Raw genomic sequence first — 26,653 nt, 5'->3', positions numbered from 1 at the left:
CAGATTCTAGGCTCTTAACTTTTCCATATAAATTGTCTATTATTTTACAGAGCTGGAGCCACTTCCCTTAAGAAAAGACAGCAATGAAGAGTGTCCATAGGAATTGATGAGAGGAAGCTCCAACATTATCAAAGGCTTCTGAACTCTGCAGCTTGGGAGCATTTGCCAGCAAGTTACAAAAAAACAATGCCTGGAATAGCGAGAGGTAGGCTATGATTTGATATGTAGGTAGGATATGAGAGCAAGTGCCAAAGTTTCTAGAACACAGCTCCACAGAGACTAAGCACATTAGCTCTCCTTTGTCAGTGTTCCCATTTCCAGAAGGGCATCCCCTGCCGTAACAGAGTCTACCTAGTTTTGGAGATGGCAAAAGAAACAGATCAATTTTCCCTAAAGAAAGGGATCAAGATCTCATTCTATAAAAATAAATCCTCCCACCAAGGCACTGGAGGTTTCTCTTAAGAGCAGAGAAAAACATGAGTTCAAGATGGCTTCCTGTTCTGCCCCCTGACCACTCCTCCTTTATCAAGGGTAACACTCTTGGGCAGACAGTAAACAGATGCGTATCTAATATGAATAAAGCTGACTTGCATAAAGAATTATACTACAGTATTCTTAAAAAAGAAAAAAGTTTAATGCCTGTTACATATATTTTTAAAAATCTCCAACAATGAAACACTTTAGTAAGTACATACTCCCTTATAATGCTTTCCCCTCCCCCTTGAAAATAATAATAGTTTGGCACATGTCATACCAGATTTTTCCTTAGAATTCTAGCACCAAAATGGCCAGTGTTTTTATGGCATAATACCATCCATTCTGTATTTTAAAAACATGAAATCTGAATTATTTCCATATTAAAGTACGTATAGAGTTGAATTATTTCTGTATTAAAGTACGTATAGAGTTAAAGCATAAATGTTAAAGCAGTGTATAATTCTCTGTGCACATCAATATATAAATGATGCGCATATATAAGGTTTTCTTGAACGAAGCAGGCTTAATAAGCATTGGGGGGAAGCCCACTTTTGTCAGCCATCCTGTGTGTGTGCGCACGTTTCCACTGCGCACATATCCACCTGTGCTTTGGGGCCCTGTGCACCTAAATCCTCCTCATTCATTTTACATGAAGAGCTATAGAGGGAAGCAACAGAGTGGCAAACACAGTCAGCCATGGATGGTCCCTTGGGGCTGGGCTGGTAGCATACAGCACAGTTAGTCCCCAGGCAGTACCTACCATGAAGAGCACTGGCTTTCGCCCACCTGCTCTGAACAGACTTCTCCCCCAAAGTGGCATCACTAAACAAGAAGGCTAATTCTGGCTAAAATAAGCTATCCTATGGGAGAAAAGATCTGGCCCTAAGAGCACAGATCTGGAACCTAAAAGAAAAGAGGGGAGCACAAGCTCTAGCCCCCGAGAACAGGAAAGTGGTCCAGATTCAGGCAAGGGCTGGATATTAGGCCTGGAGCTTTCTCATCCTGTTTCCTAATCCACTTACCAGATCCTCCTCTTAATATCTGCAGCGTCTTTCCTTTCCTTCTAAATTTAAAATGACTTAGAAGCTCTGACAGAAGTAAACACCCCAAACTGATTCTCAGGAAAATATAAGTGATGAACAGACATGAGGCTCAACTTCACTCACTCTAGGTCCCCATTTCCTTAGTCATTACAAGGTACCCCAACGAGGGTCTTAACCAGGATAGGCAGGTGGGAAGTGCACATGTGAAATGTTAGAGTAGCGGGATCCCTGGGTGGCGCAGCGGTTTAGCGCCTGCCTTTGGCCCAGGGCGCGATCGTGGAGACCCAGAATCAAATCCCATGTCGGGCTCCCGGTGCATGGAGCCTGCTTCTCCCTCTGCCTATGTCTCTGCCTCTCTCTCTCTCTATCTCTGTGTGACTATCATAAATAAATAAAAATTAAAAAAAAAAAGAAAAGAAATGTTAGAGCAGCATATAATTATGTACATTACACATAAATGATACAGGCTGCAGATTTTAAAAACATAGAAAAAATGGCATTATACCTATAACAACACTGGAATTTCAGTGCTGTGATTCCAAAAACCATAACAACAATCACTCACAAAGGGTAAGTGCTCAATTTAAAGGGGATGGGACAGATCGAAAAGCTCTTACTTGAAGACACAGGTGAAAGCCCGAATAACACAGGGTCATGAGAGAGGGAAGTGGCAAAGGGAGATACATACACAGAGAGAACGATGCCAAGTGCTGCAGAGCACTGCACATTCAGGCTGCTCCTGCCTGACCACAGGAAGCAGAAGGCTCAATGGCATGCATAAATCCACACAAATGGTAAAAAGAGTTGTGATACAAACTGGGGCCTCTGAGGGGCACCTGGGTGGCTCAGCTGGTTAAGCATCCAATTCTTGATCTTGGCTCAGGTCATAATCTCTGGTCCTGATCTCAGGTCATGAGAGCAAGCCCTTCATCGGGCTCCATGCTGAGTGTGGAATCTGCTTAAGATTCTCTCTCTTCAACAACAACAACAACAAAAAGATTCTCTCCCTCTCCCACTGACCCTCCCCAACCCCAATCGGGGCTGGCATACTCACATTCTTTCTCAAAAACAAAACAATACAAAAAACAAGTGACATCTGACCCCAGTGTTTGAGCCGCCAGAAGAGCCCTGCAGCCTCTCCAGCAATCTAAAATACAAGCTTCTGACAAAATTCTTAATTCCCCCCAGTGGTCGCACCCAGGCCACCTGCACCAAGCCAAGCTTCATTCTTTTAAGGCAACATGTCCTTACTCCATCCCTTGACATGAAGTTTTCAAATTGGGGCCCACTCATTTTCTTACACTGCCACAACTCCCTAGCCGTGATGAGTGGGTCAAAGGTTTTGGGGATTTGTCTAGGGGTTTGTGGTTGTAATCTAAGCTGGGGAAAGAGACTTTCTTTTGGTGGTGAAGCTGCAAGATGTGGGCTGGGCCTACAGTAGATATGATTGTGACACAAAAGAGAAGCCATCAGCCAGAGAGAAGCAAAGACTTCCCTAATCCCTGGCCAGTGATCTGCCCCAATAATGCCCTTTCCAGCTTAAGCTGGTTTGAACTCAATTCCTGTCCATTACAAAGTCCATCTGACTCCCTTCCCAAGATCAGAAAGTTTAATATCAGTCCTTTTCTTCACAGAGCTATTTAAAAAAATAATTCCTTAGAATCATATGGAATCACACACCTATCCCTCACTGAGCAACAAAAACAAAATTACTATCTACTTGGCATTACTTAGCATCTTCCAGCCTACCCCAGTTAAGATGAGCTGACATTTAGGTTACAGGAGGTGTGAAAGCACTTGGGAAAAGGAAAGGAACATTCCAAATAAATGGATTAGATGGGTTTTTTTCTCTCACAACTTTCTTGGGAGATAAATCAATATTATTCTTATTCTATCTAGAAAAGAAATAAACTACTGGGAATAAAACGACAGTTATGAAGACCCAATTTCTTTAATCCAACAAAGTGGACTTTGTCGAAGTGTCAGGACTTCCTCCTCATAACTATGGACATCTTCTTCTCTGTGCATATTTAATATGCCCCAGACAACCTTTTTTCATCAATCTTTTAAAAGGGAAATGAGATTAACAAAAATAAAATTATTTACTTTGCATCCTCTTAAGATTTGCTATCTGAAAGGTTAAAAACAGAAGAAATACTATCCAGTGCTGCTCTAGCTACACAGAGGTACCTTTTGCCCATGCAAAAGGAAGACTATCCAAAGAAATGGTAATATCCAGGGGTGGTACAGACACACTCATGCACCATTGCTGGGCCGACAACCTGGACCACTTTGACCCAGCAATTCAGTCCAAACGGCTTTCAGAACTTTCAACACACACACAGACACACACACACACACACACCAAGGGCATGAATATACATATGCTGAAGGATGCTCAGTATCATGATGCTTATAACAAAAAAACTAGAAACTGTGTAGGTATTAGCAAGCAACCAACTATGGATAAGGAAATGATGGCTAACCATTCATAGAAGAGAATAATACACGAAATCATATTAACTCATAAGTGATCTGATTTACTTATTTGAAAAAATGATCATGACCTACATTTAATCAAAAGAAAGCTCATAAAATAGCATGTGTAGAATAAATCAAAGAAACTAGACACAAAACACACTCACACAAAGAACACATGTAGTTCTGATCAGTCTTATGTACATATTCCCTTTTTTTCTACCAATATAAACAATAAAATAGTTATGGCATAAGACTAGGAGTGTTTTTCAATTTTTTCATAATTTTACGCTCAAAAGTTTCATTAGTAGGTTCTTGTTTGTACAACAGGCACGTACCACTTTTACTATAAGAAAAACAATTTTTTTTTAAATTGACATTTGCAAAATTACTTCAATTAAGCAGCCTCAAGAGAAGTATCTGAAAAAGGATGTTCCCAAGACACATACATAAATCACAAAGCATATAAGACTTAGGCCCCTCTGCCAAAGTAGAAGTCAAAGACAAAAATTCTCCTAATGTTCCTCCAACTTATTTGAGTTTTTTCCTTAAAATATCTTCTCCAATTTAAAAACAAACATGAATCATGCAGGAAAAGAACTTACCTTTTTTCACAAGGTTATCCACAGTCAATAAACAATAAATTGTATCCTGAAGCCTAAAATCTTGAAGACTTCTCAAATTCATCCCAGTCCTTCGTACATTCAAACTAATAGCAAAAACCCCCAACCTGTCCTCCTCCCTAATATGGTTACTCCACTTTGCTTCTCCCCGCTCCCTCGGTAATAGTCCATGCCCCCTAGATTACACAGACTCCTAACTCCTAAAGGCAATGGTCCTTCAATGGCTTCCATTGCCCAAGGTCCTACTACCCCACCAGGCTCCTCTACATGGGATCTTGCTCAGCCTCACTAGAGTAGGACCAGCTTATCTCAGAACATGACCTCCATTAGGGTCATCTGCAATGTGCTTCTTTGCAGCCCAGCTGAGCCATCTCTCTTCCCTCAAACAAGAGTCCGAAGGGATGCCTGGCTGGCACAGTCGGTACAGCATGCGACTCTTGATCTCAGGGATCAACACATATTAAAAATATACTTATTAAATATGTATATATATATATACATAAATACATTTTTAAAAGAGTCTTAGGGGCCATTCTCCCACAAAGCCTCTAAGGAAGATTAAACAGAGAGATTCCTACCAACCACCAAACATGGCAGGCACAAAGCACTTCCTCTATAACCCCATGAGTTCCCCTGAGTCCAAAGCTCAAGCTGGTGAATTCTATCCACTGGAATAGTGCACCAGAATAATACAGTACTGTCTTCTGTTTCATCCATTTTCTATGCTCTGCTTTTTTCCCCCTCCTGCAAAGTGTCCTTTAATATCCTACTAAATCCAGGAAGACATCTTGCTATTATCTGCCTTTCTGTATTCCTTGCACAATCATTATAAAAACTTAAGGCTGACCATCTCTCCATTTCTCCATCTCTCCACTGCTGCTAGCCTCAACCAAACTGCATCACATCGTGCATGTTCTGTGTTTACAAATTAAGTTACCTTAAACACTTTATGAACATAAATGTACCTAAAGAAGACTAATTTGAAACATTTTCTTCTCTCTTCATAGTAGTTCCTTTTGGGGATAACTATCAAATTAGATGCTAATTCCTGAGACATAGGATATACATTTCAAAAAGATTTGGAGTCAACTAATAAAGAAGAAATGACAGAATCAGAAAATCACCCTTTGGCAGCCAACATAGTAATAATTATTTTAGGCAAAAATTACCAGTGGATGCTAAAACTGGTAGGTGAAAGTTTGGTGGAAAACTGGGTATTTACATAGTCTCAAAGTTATCTCCCCACAAGACAGCTATTCATTACAAAAGTTGAAAAAAAACTAGCAACCTTCTGAAGCTACCTGGCAAAGACCTCTTTTACCAGGTAAGAGAAAGATACCATGTGTCTCCTGAGAGGATGCACAGAGTACACTTGCATGATATTCCTACCTAAAATGTGCAGCCTCAGTCTAATTGTGAGAAATATTAAGCACGTTCAAATTGAAGGGCTTTACAAAATAAATGCCCTGTGCTCTCCAAAAGTATTAAGAGAGACAAGGAAAGATTGACGATTAGCTGCCCTGGATTTAAGAAACTAGACAAATGAGAACCAAATGCAACGGGGATTCTGGATTAGACTGTAGACCAGAAAACTGTTTTTGCTCTTACTATAAAGGACATTAGGAGGTCAAGAGGTGAAATGTGAATAAGACTCATAGATTAGACATATCTGTATTCTACAGATCCTAATACTGACTTAAATAACTGTGCTAAGCTTACATAGCAAATGCCCTTGTTTTTAGGAAATACACACAAGGGATCCCTGGGTGGCGCAGCGGTTTGGTGCCTGCCTTTGGCCCAGGGCGCGATCCTGGAGACCCGGGATCGAATCCCACGTCGGGCTCCCGGTGCATGGAGCCTGCTTCTCCCTCTGCCTGTGTGTCTGCCTCTCTCTCTCTCTGTGTGTGTGACTATCATAAATAAATAAAAATTTACATATAAAAAAAGGAAATACACACAAGTATTTATGAGCAACAGAGCACTACGTCTACAACTTACACTTCCAATAATCTACAACTAATGATAATACACAGAGAGAAGGACAAAACAAATGTGGTGAAGTGTTAACGCTGGGATCTGGGTGAAACGTATATGCAAATTATTTGCACGGTTTTTTGAAACTTACCAATAGGTCTGAATATTAAGTTTAAAAAGTATATTATGGGGTGCACCTGGGGGACACAGCTGGTTATCTGCCCAACTCTTGGCTTCTGCTCAGGTTGTGAACTAAGGGTCATGGGACTGAGCCCCGTGCTGGGCTCCACGCTCCACAACAAGTCCACTTAAGGCTCTCTCCCTCTGCCTTTCTGCCTGCTCACACGTGCTCTCTTTCTCTCTCAAATAAATAAATCTTTTTTTTTTTTCTTAAAGTATATATGGTCATGAGTCTATGAGGATCAAAGTACTGTTTTATTGATCTTCAATATTTGGGGTTCTTCATTAAGGTAGAAAATGAGTTGCTTATCAGTCACTCAGGACGTAGTTATCTAGAGCAATCACTGTTAACTCTAGAGTGAATCCTGACACTCTTTTCTTTATGCTCCAATAAAGAAATTATTAATATTGCTGCAACATTATCATTTTAAGTAGCACTGCACATTGATTCAGATGTGGGCTCTAAGATCAGACTCTTCAGATGAAAACCTTGCCTCTTACAACTTTCTAGTTAAGTAACTTGAGGCAAGTCTTTTCACTTTTCTTACTTAGGCAGTTTCCCAGACTGTAGAATGACTTATCATGTAGTTCCTATGTCACAATTTAATGAGGCAACAAATGCAAAGCATAACAGCTTCCGGCAAAAAATGAGCACTTAATAACTGTTAGCTCTTAGTATTAGTAAACATTACCTATGGTGGCCTCATTGTCTGCTCCACCTTCTCACCCTAGCTATTTCCTTTTCTGTTTTGACACTCAATTTTGGATTTCTTCTACTGTATGTACCCTTATTTAGATTTTAGCTTTCTAAAACAAAGTAAAGTATTAAAAATAAAAAGAAGTGAAGCCCCCCCCCGCCATAAGCGGGGATCCTCAACCAATGGATTGGTTTTACGGGTAGGGTTTTGTGGTGTGGGTTTTTTTTTTTTTTTTTAAGATTTTATTTATTTGGCAGACAGAGCACAAGCACAGGGAACTGCAAAGGGAGAGGGAGAAGCAGGCTCCCCAATGAGCAGGGAGCCCAACGTGGGGCTCAATCCCACGACCCTGGGATCATGACCTGAGCCAAAGGAAAGCACTTAACCCACTAAGCCGCCCAGGTCCCCCCCAGGTAGGCTTTAAAATCTCCCTTAGAATTCTAGGCCAGAGGCTGCTCTGTTCTCTGCCATCACCAGTGCAGCAGCTCAAGGATCTGTATCCTACTACAAAAGATCCAGGGCCTCTGTTCCAGGAACAGGCCAACAAGACCTACAGGAAGGGATGCCACCCCAGCCCCATGGAAAAGTTAACTTTTCTATTTTGCTACCAATAAATAGCTCCATAGTATCTTCCTTTCACTGACCACATGCTACATGCTGGCACCTTCTGTACACTGGCTCACCGAATGTGCATAATAATGCTGTGTGGTAGATATCACCAGACACCCATTCTACAGATGTGAAGAGTTACCTGCTCAAAAGTCGAAGTGGCAGAGCTAGAATGAGAATCCAGACTGTTCATACTCAAATCTGAATTATTTCCAATATACTATGATGCTCTTGCATATACGTTAACACATATTTAGGAAAAAATGTCAGTAATTACAAACATCAAGTATATCATTTTTACTTAACGATCCACAGAAATTTTCTTGAAATAACTTTTCCTGAGGTGCTTTTGCTTTTGTTTAGTACTTAAAACAGAAACAGCTATCTTCTTAAAATATAGCCAGAGAGGATTAAAAGTACACTTATTTTAATAAGCACTGAGTAATACATCGAACTGTTGAATGACTACATTGTACACCTGAAACTAATATAAACTAATATAACACTATATACATGGTTTACACTATGTAAACTACACTGGAATTAAAATAAAATAATAAATAATGCATAAATGAATAAATGATAGCCAGAAGCGTGGTAGGGCGCAGGGATGGGCAAAATGGGTGAAGAGGAGTGGCGGTACAGGCTGCTAGTTAAGGAAAGAATAAATCATGGAAATAAAAGGCATTCATGGGGGTGGAATCCCTGGGTGGCTCAGCGGTTTGGCACCTGCCTTTGGCCCAGGGCGCGATCCTGGAGTCCCCGGCATGGAGCCTGCTTCTCCCTCTGCTTGTGTCTCTGCCTCTCTTTCTCTCTCTCTGTGTCTATCTAAATAAATAATCTTAAAAAAAAAAAAAAAGGCATTCATGGGGAATATAGTCCACGATACTATAATACTGTTGCATGGGGACAGAAGGAAGCTACACTTGTGCTGAGCACAGCATAAGGTATAGAGAAGGTGAATCACCATATTGTGCACCTGAAATGAATGTAGCATTGTGTGCCGACTATACTCAAACTTAAAAAAAATTTTTTTTAATAAATAAATGTTTCATAAAATGTAAATGCTACAATCAATCAATCAAAAAAATATACCCAGAGAAATGCAGCTCTAGCAACCACTGGACAACATTGCAGGGGAAAAAATCCGGGAAAAATGAACAGCCTCTGAAAGGAGGCATGGCTTGATGGCAGGCCTGAGGAGACTGCCAGAAAAAGAAACAGAAGTCATCACTTCATCTGAATCCAATAATCTTTCCTGGCTCTCCTCTCAAGGACACAAGGTGGGCAATAAAAAACCTCAATGAAAGCCAAGGTTGTGGTGATAGAGGCCAGGGGAATGACAGGAACCTGCCTTACCTGTCACACCTCCCCTCCTGCCCATAAAGGGCACCTGAGCTGAGGCAGAGGGAAACACTGGTCTGAAAAGAAGCTTACGGAAAGACTAAATCTTTTATGGCCTCCAGGAGATGGTGCTGCCCAGAGAGGGAGAATAAGAAAGGAAGAGAGGCTTCTCTGAACCCTTAGGAACTCATTCCTTTTGATTCTGCATGGCCCTATGTAATTCTACCTCTCCATCTCAGCTTCTTCAACTAAGCAAACACTAACATTTTTTTTTCTTCTCCATGCTACATTTATAGATGCTCCTATGATGCAATTTATCAGTTAATGATATCCTATCCTACACTCTGCACTGTCCTCTCATCTGCCTTACCTGCCTTCCCCCACTCCCGCCCAGTTAGACTATAAAGACCATTAGGGCAGAGACAAAGAAACCCTAAATTAACAGAGAACCTGCAAATTTCAAATAAAGAAGCAGCATGGCATGAGCCTTGAGACCAGAGTGCACCAGGATGAAGATCACACACCCAGATGTAGACAGACCTAGACTGCCCAGGCACTGGTAGTCGCGGTCAGGGCAGGGACTAGGCCCGATGGTCCTGACTAGACACCCAGTCCCCAATGCGGTATCTGGCACATCGTAAGTGCTTCATTACCTTCCCTGTTGCATAAGCACCTGGGGCCAAGTCCCAGAAACCTTAGTTACTAGCACTGTCACCTTGAACAAGGTACTTGACTTACTTGAGCATCAGTCTCCTCATTTGTAGAATGAAATAAAACTACCTTGTATGGTAATCAGGAGGTAAAAATGAACGTATATTTAGCATATTTCTGGTACACAGTAAGTGTCCCATAACCATGGGGTGTCATTATTATTCTACAATGCTAAATACAGGTCCACAATCACTTATCCAAAACTCTGGCAGCCAGATGTGTTCTGGAATACAAAATTTTTCAGGTGTGGGGCACCTGGGTAGCTCAGTGGTTGAGCGTCTGCCTTCAGCTCAGGGCATGATCCCAAGGTCCTGAAATCAAGTCCCACATTGGGTTCCCTGCATGGAGCCTGCTTCTCCCTCTGTATATCTGCCTCTATCTCTCTCTATCTCATGAATAAATAAATAAAATCTTTAAAAAATTTTTTTTCTCAGGTTTACAAAGGTAAAGTAGTACACACAGTTACCTATACAGGATAGGAAACATAGGTAGGTAATAGAATCTATGGAGAAAGGGGGGTGGAAATATATATATATACATGTATATACACATGTATACATACATATACATATACATATACATATACATATATAGAGAGAGAGAGAAAACAAAATCTGGGGCAGCAACCCACAATCAAACATACGAATACTTTTGCAGTAAAACATGCCCTGCACAGGTAAGTATAGACTACAAGTGGTTTCAGAAACATCAGTTCACTTTGGGTCAAATGACAAATGAAAAATAGGACAGTTAAGAGTTTCAGAGATTCTGAAACTGTGTAGAAAGGACTATGGGACTATATTCACAAAAAAGGCCCTGGTCCCCACTGAGCTCACTGGCTGCACAGGTGCTTGCACCGCAAGGTATGTGGGGCTGCATGTCACTGCACTGCCTGGCTGAACAGAAGCAAATCATTAACCAGGGAAGCTGCACAGCATCAGTCTCTCCCCACCCCCTCACACTGCAGGAGCCCCGGGGCCTCTCTGGGTCAGATCACTCTTTCCTTTTATCCCTTCTTATCTAGAGAAGGGGCTGCGATGGGGAGTGGGGGGCGTGGGGAATGGGACACAACAGTGGATGGAGGTACATATAAAACTCTACTCCACCATCACTCTCATTCTTCAAGTTTTAATAAAGAAAGAGATTAGATCAAGAAAGGCAGCCATGTTCAAAATCTGGGGGCTTACTTTTTTTTAAAGATTTTGTTTACTTATTCATGAGAGACAGAGAGAGAGAGGCAGAGACATAGGCAGAGGGAGAAGCAGACTCCCTGCAGGAAGCCTGATATAGGCTTTTTTTTTTTTTGATCTTACGTTCTTTTATTATATATATTATATATGTAAATGTTTTATGTACAATAATTGGTTCTATCAAATAATCATACCAAGGCCTTCTACTGGTAATCTTCCTCAAGATAGATTCAGGTGAGATTAGGTATTTGCGCACTTTGTGGATTAACCACATTTGAGACTTCGTGATTGATTTCAGTTTTGAGGCCATGCACACAATTCAAAATATACACAAACTGGATTAAGGCGATAAAGTGGGCTGAAAGAAAGCACAGGACTTGGAACGAATAAACTGTATTTTGCTTGCATTGGAGCCACCATGTGACCAGCAAATGCTTTGTGCGTCTCAGAGCTGTTTTACTGTAGTGTGAGGGGCTTCTGCACGCCTACAGTGACCGCGTGGCGGGTGTCAGACACTGCTGGACACTTCATTTAGCACTCATTTCTTCTCTGCCTCTTCTTTCTTAGGTTCTTGTTTCAGTTTGTAATCAGCCAGGGTAGCCTTGATTGCATCTTCGGCCGGCATGGAGCAGTGCAGTTTCACGGGCGGGGGCGGGGGGGAGGCAGAGCTCCTTGGCGATGTCCGTGTTCTTGATGGTCAAGGCTTCCTCCACCATCTTGCCTTTTACCCATTCAGTGGCTAAAGAGCTGGAGGCAATTGCAGACCCACAGCCAAATGTTTTAAACCTGGCATCCATTTTTTTTTTTTAATTTAGGTTTGTTTTATTTAAGTTTAATGTTAATCCCATGCTGTGTTTCAGTAAGAATACAGATCCCAGGACCCTGGGATCACGCCCTGAGTTGAAGGCAGATGCTCAACCACAGAGCCACCAAGGTGCCCCCAGGGGTTTACTTTTTTAATGTGTGAGTAATCTAGAAACTTCACACTCAAGAAGTTCACACTTGAACTTCACACTTCCAGTCTCCTTTGGTGTCTCCCACAGTCACTGGAACAACAAAGGACACGGTTTCCGGGCTGAACAGCACAGTGCGGCCCTCTGGCTTTCTGATGTATGAGGGCCTTATTTGAATAATCAATTCCTCAATCCCCAAGATGACTATCCAAGGAAGCCCAAAGCCAACTCACAGCAGACGATCAAGAACAGGTTAATAGAACACAAACTGATCCTAATATGAGTCTGAATGAGAGAGGGCTAAAAAAGGCAAGATTTCTCAAAATTCAGATAAAGTGCTCCAAAAACAAACCACACTCTATTTAGCCTACACCAATGCTCTCCCCATCTCAAAAGTCACATGCAAATTATAAGCCTTACTCTTCTACCAGATGAATCATGAATGATTCCCCTACTAGAGGAAAAGTATTTACAGGGGCGCCTTCATGGCTCAGTTTGTTAAGCAACCAACTCTTAATTTCGGCTCAGGTCACCATCTCAGGGTTGTGGGATCAAGCCTTGTGTTGGGTGCCACACTGGGTACAGAGCCTACTTTTTTTTTTTTAAGATTCTATTTATTTATTCATGAGAGACACAGAGAGAGAAGCAGAGATGCAGGCAGAGAGAGAAGCAAGCTCTATGCAGGGAGCCCGACGTGGGACTTGATCCTGGGTCTCCAGGATCATGCCCCGGGCTGAAAGCAGACGCTCAATGGCTGAGCCACCCAGGCATCCCCGCCTGCTTAAGATTCTCTCTCTCTCCCTCTGCTCCTCCCCACCACATTCTAAAGAAAGAAAAAAGAAAGGAGAGGAGAGGGGAGGAGGGGAGGGGAGGAGAGAGAAGAGGAGAGAGGAGAGGAGAGGAGAGGAGAGGAGAGGAGAGGAGAGGAGAGGAGAGGAGAGGAGAGGAGAGGAGAGGAGAGGAGGGGAGAGGAGAAAAAAGGCAAAGAAAGAGAGAGAAAGTACTTACACATAGTAGGTGCTTCTACTTCCAGTAGGGGCTGGAAACTATAGTCCATGAACCCAAGTGGTCCTCCATTTGTTTCTATAAATTAAGGTTTTTTTGGAACACAGCCATACTCATTCATTTGTATGTTCCCTGTGGCTGCTTTTGCACCAAAATGGCCCAAACTAGTTAAATTGCAAGAAATCCATACGGCCCACTGAGGCTTAAATATTTACTATATGGCAGACTCTATTTTTTTTTTGAAGATTTTATTTATTTATTCATGAGACACAGAGAGAGAGGCAGAGACACAGGCAGAGGAAGAAGCAGGCTCCCTATGGGGAACCCAATGTGAGACTCGATCCCAAGACTCTGGGATCATGCCCTGAGACAAAGGTAGATGCTCAACCACTGAACTACCCAGGCGTCCCTAAGGAGCAAAGGCTAGGAAATCAGGGGGACCCATATTGAAGCCCCAGTTTCATAATCACTGGTAGGAATTACCTCATAATTCCGGGTGATGTCAGTTATCTCATACATGAAATCATGGTACCACCACCTTCCTTGCAGGGGCATTGCAAAGATTAAATAAGCTAAGACAGGCAATATCCCAAACACATAGTGTAACTAAGCAATAAAGGGTAGCTGCTAAACTGCAATTAATGCCAAATACAAATTCATTTACCAAGGCAAGAAATAATCAAATGTTTAACGATTCAAGCTCCAGCCAACCATTTTTTAAATAAGAGACTGTGTTGACATTCATCTACATTCTCTGTGAAGGATACCCAAGTCCTACTACTTTGAAAGCCTAAAATTGTTTCCCTTCTCTCCTTCATTGTAGTCCTCAAAAAAAAAAAAAAAAAAATCAAGAAGCCAAGCTGCAAAGTTTTGTATAAAGTGAATCCTTTCAATTCATAATATATAAAACATGTCAAATAAAACCTAAAACGCACATTGGGCTCAATGAGAAATCCTGATCTATGATTAAAAGGGGGAGAAAGGGCCTAAAAGGTAAGTTTCCAGATTTTGGTAAAGCAACCCACTACTTGCCGTAACAGTCTTAAGCTCCTGAGTTCACTCATGGAATTAATATTCACTGAGCACCTTCTATGTTCTAGGCTCCGGGTTCCAGGTATGCAGAGGGCCTGGTGTCACCACACTCAGAGAGCTGAGGGGGTGCTCAGTACCGTGTAACATTAGAACCATCTCACATGGCCCAGACCACAAAGTCATCAGTATGAAGTTGTGTAAGAGATTAGGGCTTGAAGCCTCCCAAGAGGTTATCTGGTCAAACACTTGCACTCCACAGACAGGTAAAGAGACCTGTCCGTGATCATATGCAACTTGGTAGCTAATCCTGTCTTCCTGACTTCTCTTTACACCAACCTGTCTTCCTTAGAGATGACATCTCGAAGGGTCAAGTCTTAATCGTTCACACTTTTGTGACCCTGAAAACGCTGTTCTGAAAAAAACTACCCAATCTTCAAACCTGGGATTCCGCCAGACAGTGTTATGTTCTTCTGGCTTCCCCCTGAATTCTGTGGGTCTCTGCGATTGCTCCCACTATATCATAACCCTTGGCTTGCTAATAAGTGCTCTCTCTCACCACTCCCCTGGACTAGGAGCTCCTTGAAGACAGGAACCAGTCTTGATAACAACTATTAATATTTGAGTGCTTGTTACCAGGCAGGTGTGGGACAACTTGATATGCTATTTCATTAACTTTTTGTTGTTTAGATATGCACTTTTTAATATAAATTCAATTAGTTAACACATAGTGTATTATTAGTTTCAGAGGTAGAGTTCAGTGATTCATCAGTTGTAATAACACCCAGAGCTCATTACATCACATGTCCTCCTTAATGCTCATCAGTTACCCCATCCCTCCATTCTCCTCCTCTCCAGCAACCCTCAGTTTGCTTCCTAGAGTTAAGAGTCTCTTATGGTTCATCTCCCTCTCTGATTTCATCTTGTTTTATTTTTCCCTCTCTTCTCCTATGTTCCTGTTTTGTTTCTTAAACTCCACATATGAGTGAAATCCCAACAACTGTCTTTCTCTGACTGACTTATTTGACTTAGCATAATACCCTCTAGTTCCATCCACGTCATTCACTGCAAATGGCAAGACTTCAAATTTTTTGATGGCTGAGTAGTATTCCATTGTATATTCCACATCTTTATCCATTCATCTGTCAATGGATGTCTGGGCTCTTTCCATAGTTTGGGTATTATGGACATTGCTGCTATAAACATCAGGGTGCAGGGGCCCCTTCGGATCACTACATTTGTATCTTTGGGGTAAATAACTAAGTAGTGCAATTGCTGGGTTGTAGGGTAGCTCTATTTTTAACTTCTTGAGGAAACTCCATACTGTTTTCCAGAGTGGCTACACCAGCATACATTCCCACCAACATACACTGTCTCGTTTACTGCTCATCATAACTCAGTTATCCCAAAACTGTAAATGAGGGAAATGAAGCCCAAAGCTGAAGCCGAGAAAGGTTAAGAGAGCTCACACAGTATAGCAGACTTCATGGGTTACTTATGTAATATCCCTATTACCTGAGTCCCATCCCTAACTTCCTCTCTCAACCCGTAAGATATAACACGTGAGTTTTACATATTAACATAAGTATGGTATTATTCAGATGTCTGATGTTGCACAGTTGGTATATTATGGTCAGAGCAGAGCTCTTTGTTTCATTAACTGCCCTTAATGGATTGGACACTTAGGGGGTGCTTGTTCACTCATGGAACAAGTATTTGTTGAGCAGGAGTCTAATAGTACTCAAATATCCCCCCTCTTTCACATGGCCATATGCTTCACTCAAAGGAGGTTGGACTCAAGATTAGGAGGTCAAGCATGATGGTAGAAAACAATCATGGACACCCATCTATTTTCCAGTGATGCTGGGATGGCCATGCAAAGCAATTCTGGACAATCTGATGTAAAAAGGTCTGCTGGGGAGCTTCTGAGAAAGGTTTCCCTCCAAGTAAAAGACAGAAGCAGACAGTCTTCCTCTCTGGACATTGCCTTAGCTACTGTAGACTTCTTAAACTCTTAAAGACAATTACTCAATCTCCTTATAGCAGTTTTAAGCCAATGAGTCAGTCTTCAGTTACTCTCATCCAAAAGCATTGCACTGTGAATACAGAGTGGTGGAACTGTGATTCCATCACAGACAGGGTGACTTTATAGCCCTCACCAATAGAACAACTAGATCCTCTACCACCTCTCATGTCTGTAACACTTCCATCATCCAGCACCAAGGCCAAGCACATAAGCAGCACTTGTAACCCTCAGCTAAATCAATAAATTGATGAATGAAACAGAAATTAAGCTTGACTTTCAAAGACAGGATAAATTTTATATGCAATTTTAAGTAAAATATCAGGGTCCTAGGTAACACCCTTAAAACCTGCTGACTCTTAGATAAGACCAAGGTTTAATGCATTTGGAAAACAAGAGTCTATACCACAGCAAACAAAGAAATCTAAATGTACCAGTTTCCAAGTCCGAACTTACCTCAGCTGAGCCAATGAAAAAAGCACAAGAGATTCTGTTTTCTGTGAGCCCCTTTCCCAATGTCTATATTACTTATTAGAAGACATGCCAATGCCCAATTTTCCATCCCCATCTTGACCCAAAAAACCACCCTCTTGGCAAACAAAGAGAGAGAGGAGGGGGACAGGTAGAGAAAATGATACCTCTTCAGTACAAGTCCAGTCTAGCTTTTAGTCATGAAAGCTCAATCTTTGAATGGTAAAATGGTCAACCTTCACAACTCATTTGGGTCTTGGGACCCCTCCTTGCACCCCCTACCCACCAAAGGCACATGCCCACCTTGATCTTTAGAACCTGAAGGATATCCTCCAGGCCATTACACATAGGTCACAGAAGAGACCTAGGCAACTCATACTATCTCTGGCCAGGTACCTAGTCTGACTTCAAAACAGTGATCTGAAGGTAAAATGCTCCACATGTTATTGCCAATTCCATCCCTGACAGGAAATCAGCAAAGATATTTGCTATTCATGAAGGGCCACTCACCAACATCTCCTGACTCCATTCAGTGCAAGATAACACTCACTTTAACTTCAAGGCTGCAAATGATTGTAAACTTTCCAACATAAAAGCCTCTCTTTATCTGTTCACTTGGTCTTCTCTCAAAGTGCTAAAGCATAAGGATTTTTTGATCTCCAACAAGAATTAAAGAAAATCCTACTTGCTCCAGAATGAAATGTCCAAAAGTCTCAACCCGAGTGAGCAATCAGCAATCATGTTGATTGCTCCCGAGTTTTGTTTTTTTTTTTTCATAAGGACCAATTCTGACCCACCGAGGCAGCCCAGCTACCTATTCAAGTGCCTTCTAAAGCACAGCTTACCTTGTAATTGCTAGAGTTCACCCAAGAGGTAGCAAGCCCATCCACAAGTTTATCTAACATGGTCTGGTCATGTTCAAGGTCAGCAGACTTCTGTTTGTCTGAGAAATAGTCTATAAGTTCTTGGCCAACCTGCAGTCGTTTCCCCACATCCTTCTGCAACACCTGTGCCAGGCAGGACTCCATGCGAGGCTCCATGGTGGAATTCAAATCCAGATCCAGCAGAAGCTAGAGGGCAGTCAGGGTGACACCCTCCCAGGAAACGTACCCAGGAGGCTGCCTCTTTGTTTGCTGAAAGTTACCAAGAGCCTGTGTTTCAAAGATGCAATCCGGGGAATGGCAACAATGCACCATGTGTGTCTGAAGAGCAGCTGGTAGGATATTAAAAGTCCAATTTAAATAACTAGTAGGAGATAAAGGAGTGAGTAGCTGAGTGAGGTTCTACTATTGGGTCTGAAATTCTTCATAATTCAGCAGTCCATTCTGAAAAGGGAAAGAGAAGAACAAATCAGCACAGATAACATAATATCCAAATGTTATGAAACATTAAATCAAAGACAAAGCAGTCCATGCTGCAAAATCATTTATAATCACAAGTGGAGTGAGAAGCATGAACACTTGGCAACCATATCAGAATAACATAATTATTATTTTTATCGGGAAGAACATGGATGCCCAAAGCAAAGAGCCAATGGGCTACACAGTTGGTAGGTTGATGTTTTTCACAAATTTCCAGCTTGTAAATGAGCCAGTCACAAAAACAATCTTCTGCTTCAGTTAGCATATTTATTTGTAGCTTAAATTTTGCTTCCCACCAAAAACCTAACACCACTCTGCGTGTGAATGACTGAAGGTACTGTTGCTTATTGAGTTTTCTTTAAAAAAAAAAAAAAAAGGCAGTACTGAAAATGGGGCGGGCTCCACAGAAACACCACTGACCAAAGTGGCTGGCCTGGGAGCCTGAACCGAAGACAGCACCTCCATCAAACTTCAGGAGCTTTACAACAGAGTGAAGAGTCGTAGTCGTCCCTGCCTCCTCCTCCTTCCAACAAAGAGAAGGGAGCGGTGGGAGGGGGAAATGGGAACAGGCTCACATTCTGATCACTTATGGACAGTATTCTTAGCTGATGACAGCCTGGTGTTTTGTAAGGCAAAATACATGATATGGGAAAGCTGTGCCAAAACTGTTTTCATTAGACAAACTGAACAATCTGAACAGTTAATCTATAGCTGCTGGAACAACTGTACACATCTACTTCTTACATCCAATTTCTTCTCTTGATTCCCTTCACTCCAACCTAAGCAGACCCAGAGAAAACCTGTCTAAAGATGCAGCACCTACCAGACACTGTACTAAATAGAACTGCTCCTCACACCAACGGTCAGTCCGAGCTCTCAGGGGTTCTAGCAGCAAATATGAACCTTATACACCAAGTAAAATGACAAGTCTGTGCAGAGTAATTCTTCCCCTTTCTAACATCACCTCATCCATCCCTACTCTCAGGATAAAGAGCACTGTGTGCTTCCCAAGTTCCAGAATCAGAGACTTCTGACACCAACAGGAATCATTTAAGTCGAGTTATTCAATGAGGAAGGCCCATTTTCAAAGGTCCTGACACACTATTACCTATCTTCTACATGCATGGGGCTGGGGACAGGACAGCATTCCAGAAGACTATCTCACATGGCAGAGGAGATAGCTGCTTTCCAGTCACTTCCACACCCTGGCCTGGAACTGGTCCCTCCTTTATAAGAAGGATCTTCAAACATATAAAAGCAGCTATTACCCTTCATTTCAATTTGGAATCTGAACAAAACATTCCCAGTTTCTTAATCAGCTCCTATGTTGGTCTCAAAGAAGCATCAGTGATATAGGAAGGTTGGAGAAACAAACTAACAGAACCTTTTCTTTCTTGGCCCAATATTAGCCCAAGAAGCAAATCAAATACGGGTGGGCTTGAGGATTAAAAATGGAAGAAAAGAAGCACAAATTCTTTGCTTCTTTTCCCCTACCAAGGTGGAGCCTTAGTCCCCTCCCACAGTGACCTGAGGTTGGCCCTGTGACCTGCTTTGGCCAGTGGCAAATCAGCAACTGCAAAAGGAAGCAGGAGACTTGATAAGCACAAGAATTCGCCGTATGGAATACTGCCCTGGGCCTGCCACATGGTGAGGAAGCTCCTGGAACCTCCTGGAACCAAAGAGGTCATGCAGAAGAGAACCAACATGCCCCAACTGACAGCCAGAAGTATGAGTTCATTAGGGACACTCAGCCATGTCAGTCATCATCTGACTGCCACTACACAAATAAGTCTAAGGAGACAAGCAAAAAAACTACTCAGCCAAACAGCGGAATAAGGAGAAATAATATTCCATTGTTGTTTTAAGCCACTGAGTTTGTGGTGGTTTGTTATACATTGGCTGATAAGGGATGCACTCCACCTTCCCCTAAACATCTGTCTTTCATTCCCAGTGAAAAGAATCTCCTATCCTTTAACCCTTCAAGGGACCTAAATTCAACAGATCCTAACCAACGATGATAATCACACAATATTTGAGCATCTACTTGATGTGTCAAGTTCCGTGCTAGATGATTTATACACTATCTTTAATTCTCCAACCAACTGTATAAAGCATTGAAATTCCTATTTTACAGATGGAGAAACTGAGGATACTGATTTTCCATGGCCACATAGCCAATTAGTCGCCTCTCCCAACATTCCAACCCTTATGGCTATAAGCCTGGCCTTCTGCTCTCACCCAGAGAAAAGAAGGTCAGACTTCATGCTCAGCTAGGAGGCAACAGACAAGAAAACAGTCTCCAATGCTGGGAGAGGAATTATCCTGTTCATTCAAGTCTCTACTGTAATTTTTAAAATATGTATTATGGGGCAGCCCTGGTGGCACAGTGGTTTGGCGCCGCCTGCAGCCTGGGGTGTGATCCTGGAGACCCGGGATCGAGTCCCACGTCGGGCTCCCTGCGTGGAGCCTGCTTCTCCCTCTGCCTGTGTCTCTGCCTCTCTCTCTGTGTGTCTATGAATGGATAAATAAAATCTTTTAAAAAATAAGAATAAAAAAACTAAAATATGTATTATTAAAAAGCTCCCCCCCTCCAGTTAGAACTAAGATTTCTAACAAAAGTATATGCTTCTTGGGATCCCTCGGTGGCGCAGCAGTTTAGCGCCTGCCTTTGGCCCAGGGCGTGATCCTGGAGACCCAGGATCGAATCCCACGTCAGGCTCCCGGTGCATGGAGCCTGCTTCTCCCTCTGCCTATGTCTCTGCCTCTCTCTTCTCTCTCTCTCTCTATCATAAATAAATAAAATTAAAAAAAAAAAAAAAAAAAAAAAAAAGTATATGCTTCTTGAAGGTAAGTATGCAATAAAGGCTTAACATACTCAAAAGTAGGTCACAAATTCCTATGTACGGATTCCAGAGAATGAAAGACACTGGAAGCCCCAAGGCATTAAGCAGACTGAATTCTCTCTTTTCTCCTTAAATTCAAAAAATAAAAAGTAACTGATAATCCTCCCTTCTATTTATTTTTACTAAACTGGATTTTTGGGGTACCTTTTTTCCTATGCTCTGGAGCATTTTCTCCATCTCTGCTTTCAAAGGCATTCAGGGAGTATCAATCACATGGTCCCAATTCAAGAGGTACCAAAGTGCAAAATCTCCCTCCCACTCCTGCCCCCCAGCTGCCCAGTTTCCCTGCCTAAAAGAAAATAATGTCCCTAGCTTCCTGTGTATCCTTTCAGAGATATTTTTAGCGACCCAAGTAAATAAATGTGTCCTTCTCCCTGTATCCCCCAGGAATTTCCTAAACCAACAAGAATACAAGCAAAATTTCATATAGCAACAGAATTATAAAAACATTATATTAAAAAATGCAGAAAATAGAATATAAACAAACAGAAGGAGGAGGTAAAAATCTCTTTCTTGCAGCCACATCCTGTCCAGTCTCTCTACCAGGAAAGAGTGCAACAAGGAAACAGGTCTAAAGTTAACCTGGAACCCACGGTCCCAGAGGTTACCTGTAGCTGGACCAAATAAAAACCAGGTCTGGTATGCATAAGGCATAACTGGAAGGTACTGGGACACAAGCGTAAACAGGACTTGGCCCTTGCCCAGAGACAGCTTATGAAACCAGCACAGTTATCTATTCACAATCCAACCATCAGTTCTGAAATCATCATTCCGGAGAGTGGCATCATACAGGTGACAGCACTATTAATATTAGAAATTACTCAGGGGGCCCCTGGATGGCTCAGCTGGTTAGGCATCCAACTCTTGATTTCAGCTCAGGTCATGATTTCAGGGTTGTGAGATCGAGCCCCGCATCAGGTTCCATGTTCAGTGGGGAGTTGGCTTGGGATTCGCTCTCTCCCTTTCCCTCAGCACTTCCCCTTCCCTCTTTCTCTAAAGAAAAATAAATTACTTGAAATGTTGGACTGAATTAGTCACGGGGATGAAAGCTACAGCATAGGGAATACAATCAACAGCATGGTATGCAGAGAGATGGGAGCTATACTTGTGGTGAGCATAGCATAATGTATAGACTGGTGGAATCACTATGTTGTAAATCTGAAACTAATGCAACATCGTGTATCAACTGTACTTCAATAAGAAGAAAAAAAATTACTCAGAATGTAACACTACTTCTAAGTTTTTAAAAAAGTTCTGCTTATATACGTATTCCAAAATAAGAGAAATAAAAAAATGATATAAAAGGTAGGTACCTTAGAATAGCCAAGTACCTTTCCTCCTCTTAATTTATCAGTCTAAGTGTTCTCCTTTAGCAAGATCTCACCATGAAAGCCATGGAGTCAACTAGATGTTATTGTATCAGGCCCTAGAAAAAAGGAACACATTCCAGGTATTTCTACAAAAAACGCCCCAAACTCCTCTAAAACTTCTCCTCCCCAACTGCAAAGGGCCCTTCCACTCCCCAACATTACCACTGTTCTCTGCCTCCAGTAGAGTAGTTAGGGTCCAAGCTCCACAACCTTTTCCTGCTACATCATTTGGTCTATGCTTCTGGGGGAAAAACAGTTAAGAGGTCAAACAAAAGTCCTATAGTCATTCTCCTTACAGTACCCAGGAAAGCAGAAATAAACACAGCAACGTTTACCAGAACAATAGACCAACTCTGCTAGGGACCAACAGGAAGAAGTTAAAAAATACCAGCTTCAACAAGAATGAAGAAACACACAATTAGAGAGCCTGAGGTAATGAAAAGAGCAACAAAGTCAAGAATCCCAGCCTCCAGTCTTGACCGTCACTTCCTGAGCGGCACTGGGGAGAATACTGCTTCTATATTCATTAAATAAGATGATGAATGGAAAGGGTTTGTTTGCACAGGGCACTTATTTAAAAATCAGATCAGCTCCTGGGACACGTGGGTGGCTCAGTCGGTTAAGTGTCTGCCTCTGGCTCAGGTCATGATCCTGGGGTCCTGGGATGGAGCCCGGCATCAGGCTCCCTGCTGAGGCAGGGGGAAGGGAGTCCGCTTCTACCTCTCACTCTGCCCCTCACCCCTGCTTATGCTCTCTCTCAAGTAAATAAAATCTTAAAAAAAAAAAAAAAAAATTAGCTCCTGGCAGCCCCGGTGGCTTAGCGGTTTAGCACTGCCTTCCGCCCAGGGCATGATCCTGGAGACCAGGGATCGAGTCCCACGTCTGGCTCCCTGCATGGAGCCTGCTTCTCCCTCTGCCTGTTTCTCTCTCTTTCTCTCTCTCTCTCTCCCTTTCTCTCTCTGTGTCTCTAATAAATAAAAAAATCAAAAAAAATTAGCTCCTATCTTTATTCTCTTAATTCTCATAATTATTATTGGCACTCAGGTGTACAACTACAGAGTTTATTAACAATGGAGGATGGGGGAAGGGTGGGAGAGAACAAAATTAACTATAAACTCTGCTTTGGAGACTTCTCCATAAAAGAAGTTACAAGTAGAACCATTTTTACCTAGTGGTTCAAAACAGGTTAATATTTCTCATAAATCTGTGGCTTGGCTGGGCCCAGCTGGAAGGTTCTTCTACAACTCTCTTCTGGGATCATTCATGCCACTGTCATCACCTGCCAGATTCACTCGGGTTCAAGAGTGAATGGCATCACTCACCTGTCTAACACACTGACTGATGCTGGCCACTGGCTGGACCTCTTGCCCTATATGATCTCTAACCATTGAGTAACCTAGCCTTCAGCTCACTGCATGGCGGTTAGAGCATTCCAAGGTAGGAAAGGAGGAAGGTGCCAGGCCTCTCAAGGCCTAGAATCTGGAACTTGCAAATCACTTCTGCTACCTTCTGCGGATCAAAGCAAGTCATGAAGCCAGCCCAGATTAAGTGTGAGGAAATAGACTCTACCAATTAATAGGAGGAGTTGCAAAATGTTGTGGCCATGTTTTTCAATCTAACTAACACATAAGCATTCAATGGATACTCTGCAGAATGGATAAATGGCTAAATAGATGAGATGAATATACTTTGTATTCTTTTTATCCATTCCCAGGCTAGTCTCAATTACTTTTATTGATTCATCGAATATCACAACTCACTACAGAAAATACAACAGAAATAACTATAATCAATGGCTTGACTTGAAAATGCTTCCAACTTACTTGGAGAGAATAAAATACACAAAAAGTTTGTCACAAACACAGGGTGCACTTTAGATTTCACAGGTGGAATATTGCACCAAGTAAGGGGTATGAATAAGAACTGTGGTAATTCAAAGAAAGGATGGTGGAAGAAGTGTGCTAAGGTGAGACAGTGATATACCTGTGACATAGGTGGGCATCATTATTCCCATTTCAAAGATAAAGGAATGAAGCTCAGAAAGACTCAAAAAACAAAAAACAAAAACCTGCCCAGAGTTTCAAAGCTAATTGAAAATCAAAGCTGCCTAGCCTTAAGTAAGGTCTGTATTCTTAACATTATACTGCAATACTCTACGACCACCACATTGGAAATCCAAAGTATGAGAACTTAATCAATGAAAATGGTAAACAGCCAAAGCATGTGGGGCGTAAGTAGAGGATTAGGAAACAAGAAATCCTATCACAAAGTAAAGAACTTAGGAAGCTTTAATAATATAATATTCCATATCATAGTACCAAGAAGGACAATTTAAACCAGCAGCACAACAAAATGAATAACCACATCGAAAATCTCCCTGGAAAAAAAAAAAAAGAAAATCTCCCTGGAAAATATGTAGAAAGCAGTCATAATACTTTAAAAGTCAACTTCGGAAGCCAGAAATTAGCAGAATTTATTCACATTAAGTCAAAAAGCAGTGTGCTTCTCTCAGTAAGACAACCGTTTTCACACTGTAATTGATTTTTACAATATGGTCTGATACACCCTCTGCCTTGCCCTGCCAGCAATAACTCTGTTCTCCCTCTACCTGTGCCTTCTGTTCTCTCCTTCTCTTGCCCCCTTCAGCCCACCCACTTCAGAACCAATACATTATCTCAGTGAACATTTACTCTGCGCGTGTGACATGACCAGCAGGTACCGTGCTAACAACCGGAAATCACAGAACGTAAGGCTTGGTGAGGGCCCTTGAGGAAGAGCCCACTGCCTGGAAGATGCCAACAGCTGCAACACTATCAGGAGAGTCCTAAGCAGGATGTTTTTAAGAAGGTGCTGCAGGTGGCAGAGAAAGGAGACAAAACACTGCCTCAGGAAAGAAACCCCAGTGGGAATTTCAGGGCTGGGGCAGAGGAGCTCACACCCTGCAGTTCCAGCGCTCACTCTCCCGGCCAGCCCCTGAGCCAGCCCCTGCTTTGTTCATTGGCCTGCAGTCACTGGCTCAAGGCCTGGGCCTCCAGCCTCCCAGTCTTCCTTCTTCCCTGCCTCAGCACCCTTCAGTGGCCTCTCTCTTCAGCCATCTTGGCCCTGTAACCTTCCAGGTGTCTGCTCTCAGGTATCAGCAGCCACTCCTCATCTCTCAGCTCCCTGATGTTCTGCAATCCCACTTTCCAACCACAACTGCCCATCTTTCCAGCTCTTGTGCTCAAGCACATGGCCCCAGTCTTCTCAATTCCATAAAACACCTTCCCAATTTGACCTTCCTTTTAGTCTGGATTTGATTCCACGAGGGTGTTAAGACCTTGAAACCACCATCAACTTTCTCTCCCAGTGATAGTTGCCTAGTAAGTCCGAACCTTGGAAGAACCTGACACACTTCATCAGGTGCCTCCTCGTGCCTGCAGCAAACAGTCCATCATGCTGAAGGGAACACACACCTATGTCCAACAGTTTCTCTGTACACAGATTAATCCCTAACTTCACAAGGTATCCCAAGCCAGCATCCCAACTCGTGTTCTCTAGTAAGTTTGATCCACACTTCTCTCCAAAATGCCTTTCCCATCTTCTCCCCCAGGGCCCATGTACCCTGCCCTGCAGCCTGCACTCTTCTCCCTCCTAGGACATCCTGTTCACCCAGCAGCCCCTCCAATTGGAATTCACCTGCAACCACTTACTGGAACTGCTCAACGGGATCACAGATGAATTCCATGCTGGCAAATCCAAGCAAAGCTTTTCTGTACTTCGCTAACTCCATCTCTCCACAGCATAGCAAAGCTGGCCACTCCATTCTTCCTGAAAAATTTCCCATTTTCATGAAAACAAATGATCATGCCCTCCTGCTACTTTTCTGGCTGCACTTACTGGAGATTCTCTAATCATCTATCTGCTCTGCTTCCAGAGCTGCTGAGGGGCTCAACTGATGCCTCTGACCTTCTAAAACACTCACCCTCTATTCCCATGAATTTAAAAACTGCCTAAACTGCTGATTTCAAATCAGTAACTCCAGGGAATCTTGTGGTATGCACTGGCCCCACTCTTGTTCTTCCTTTTAACTTCAACACTGTCCATATGCCATGTGGCCTGGCTGTAGGCCTCAGGGCTTCAGCCTAAAGGTCACCTCCTCAAAAGTCCTTGGAGACCATTACAGAAAGGCCCCCCATCACTGCAGCCTGTTCCCTTCCTTCAAAACACCCGTG

General features: G+C 42.4%; 1 protein-coding gene across 23 annotated transcripts in view; it reads right to left on the bottom strand.

The window, feature by feature from the left end:
• Window positions 1-26,653, bottom strand: part of CLASP1 (cytoplasmic linker associated protein 1) — a 267,481-nt gene that overhangs the window by 217,292 nt on the left and 23,536 nt on the right. For all 23 annotated transcript variants that reach the window (XM_049097164.1, XM_049097165.1, XM_049097167.1 and 20 more), the window contains exon 2: window positions 17,654-18,133. In XM_049097164.1, coding sequence (XP_048953121.1) covers window positions 17,654-17,848 — 195 coding nt within the window. In that variant the 5' untranslated portion in view covers window positions 17,849-18,133. The remainder of the gene's footprint in view (window positions 1-17,653; window positions 18,134-26,653) is intronic.

Source organism: Canis lupus, chromosome 19 (assembly GCF_003254725.2).
Source record: "Canis lupus dingo isolate Sandy chromosome 19, ASM325472v2, whole genome shotgun sequence".
Taxonomy (NCBI): domain Eukaryota; kingdom Metazoa; phylum Chordata; class Mammalia; order Carnivora; family Canidae; genus Canis; species Canis lupus.
Note: the sequence above shows the minus strand (reverse complement) of the source record. Positions and strands in the feature narration are given on the sequence as shown.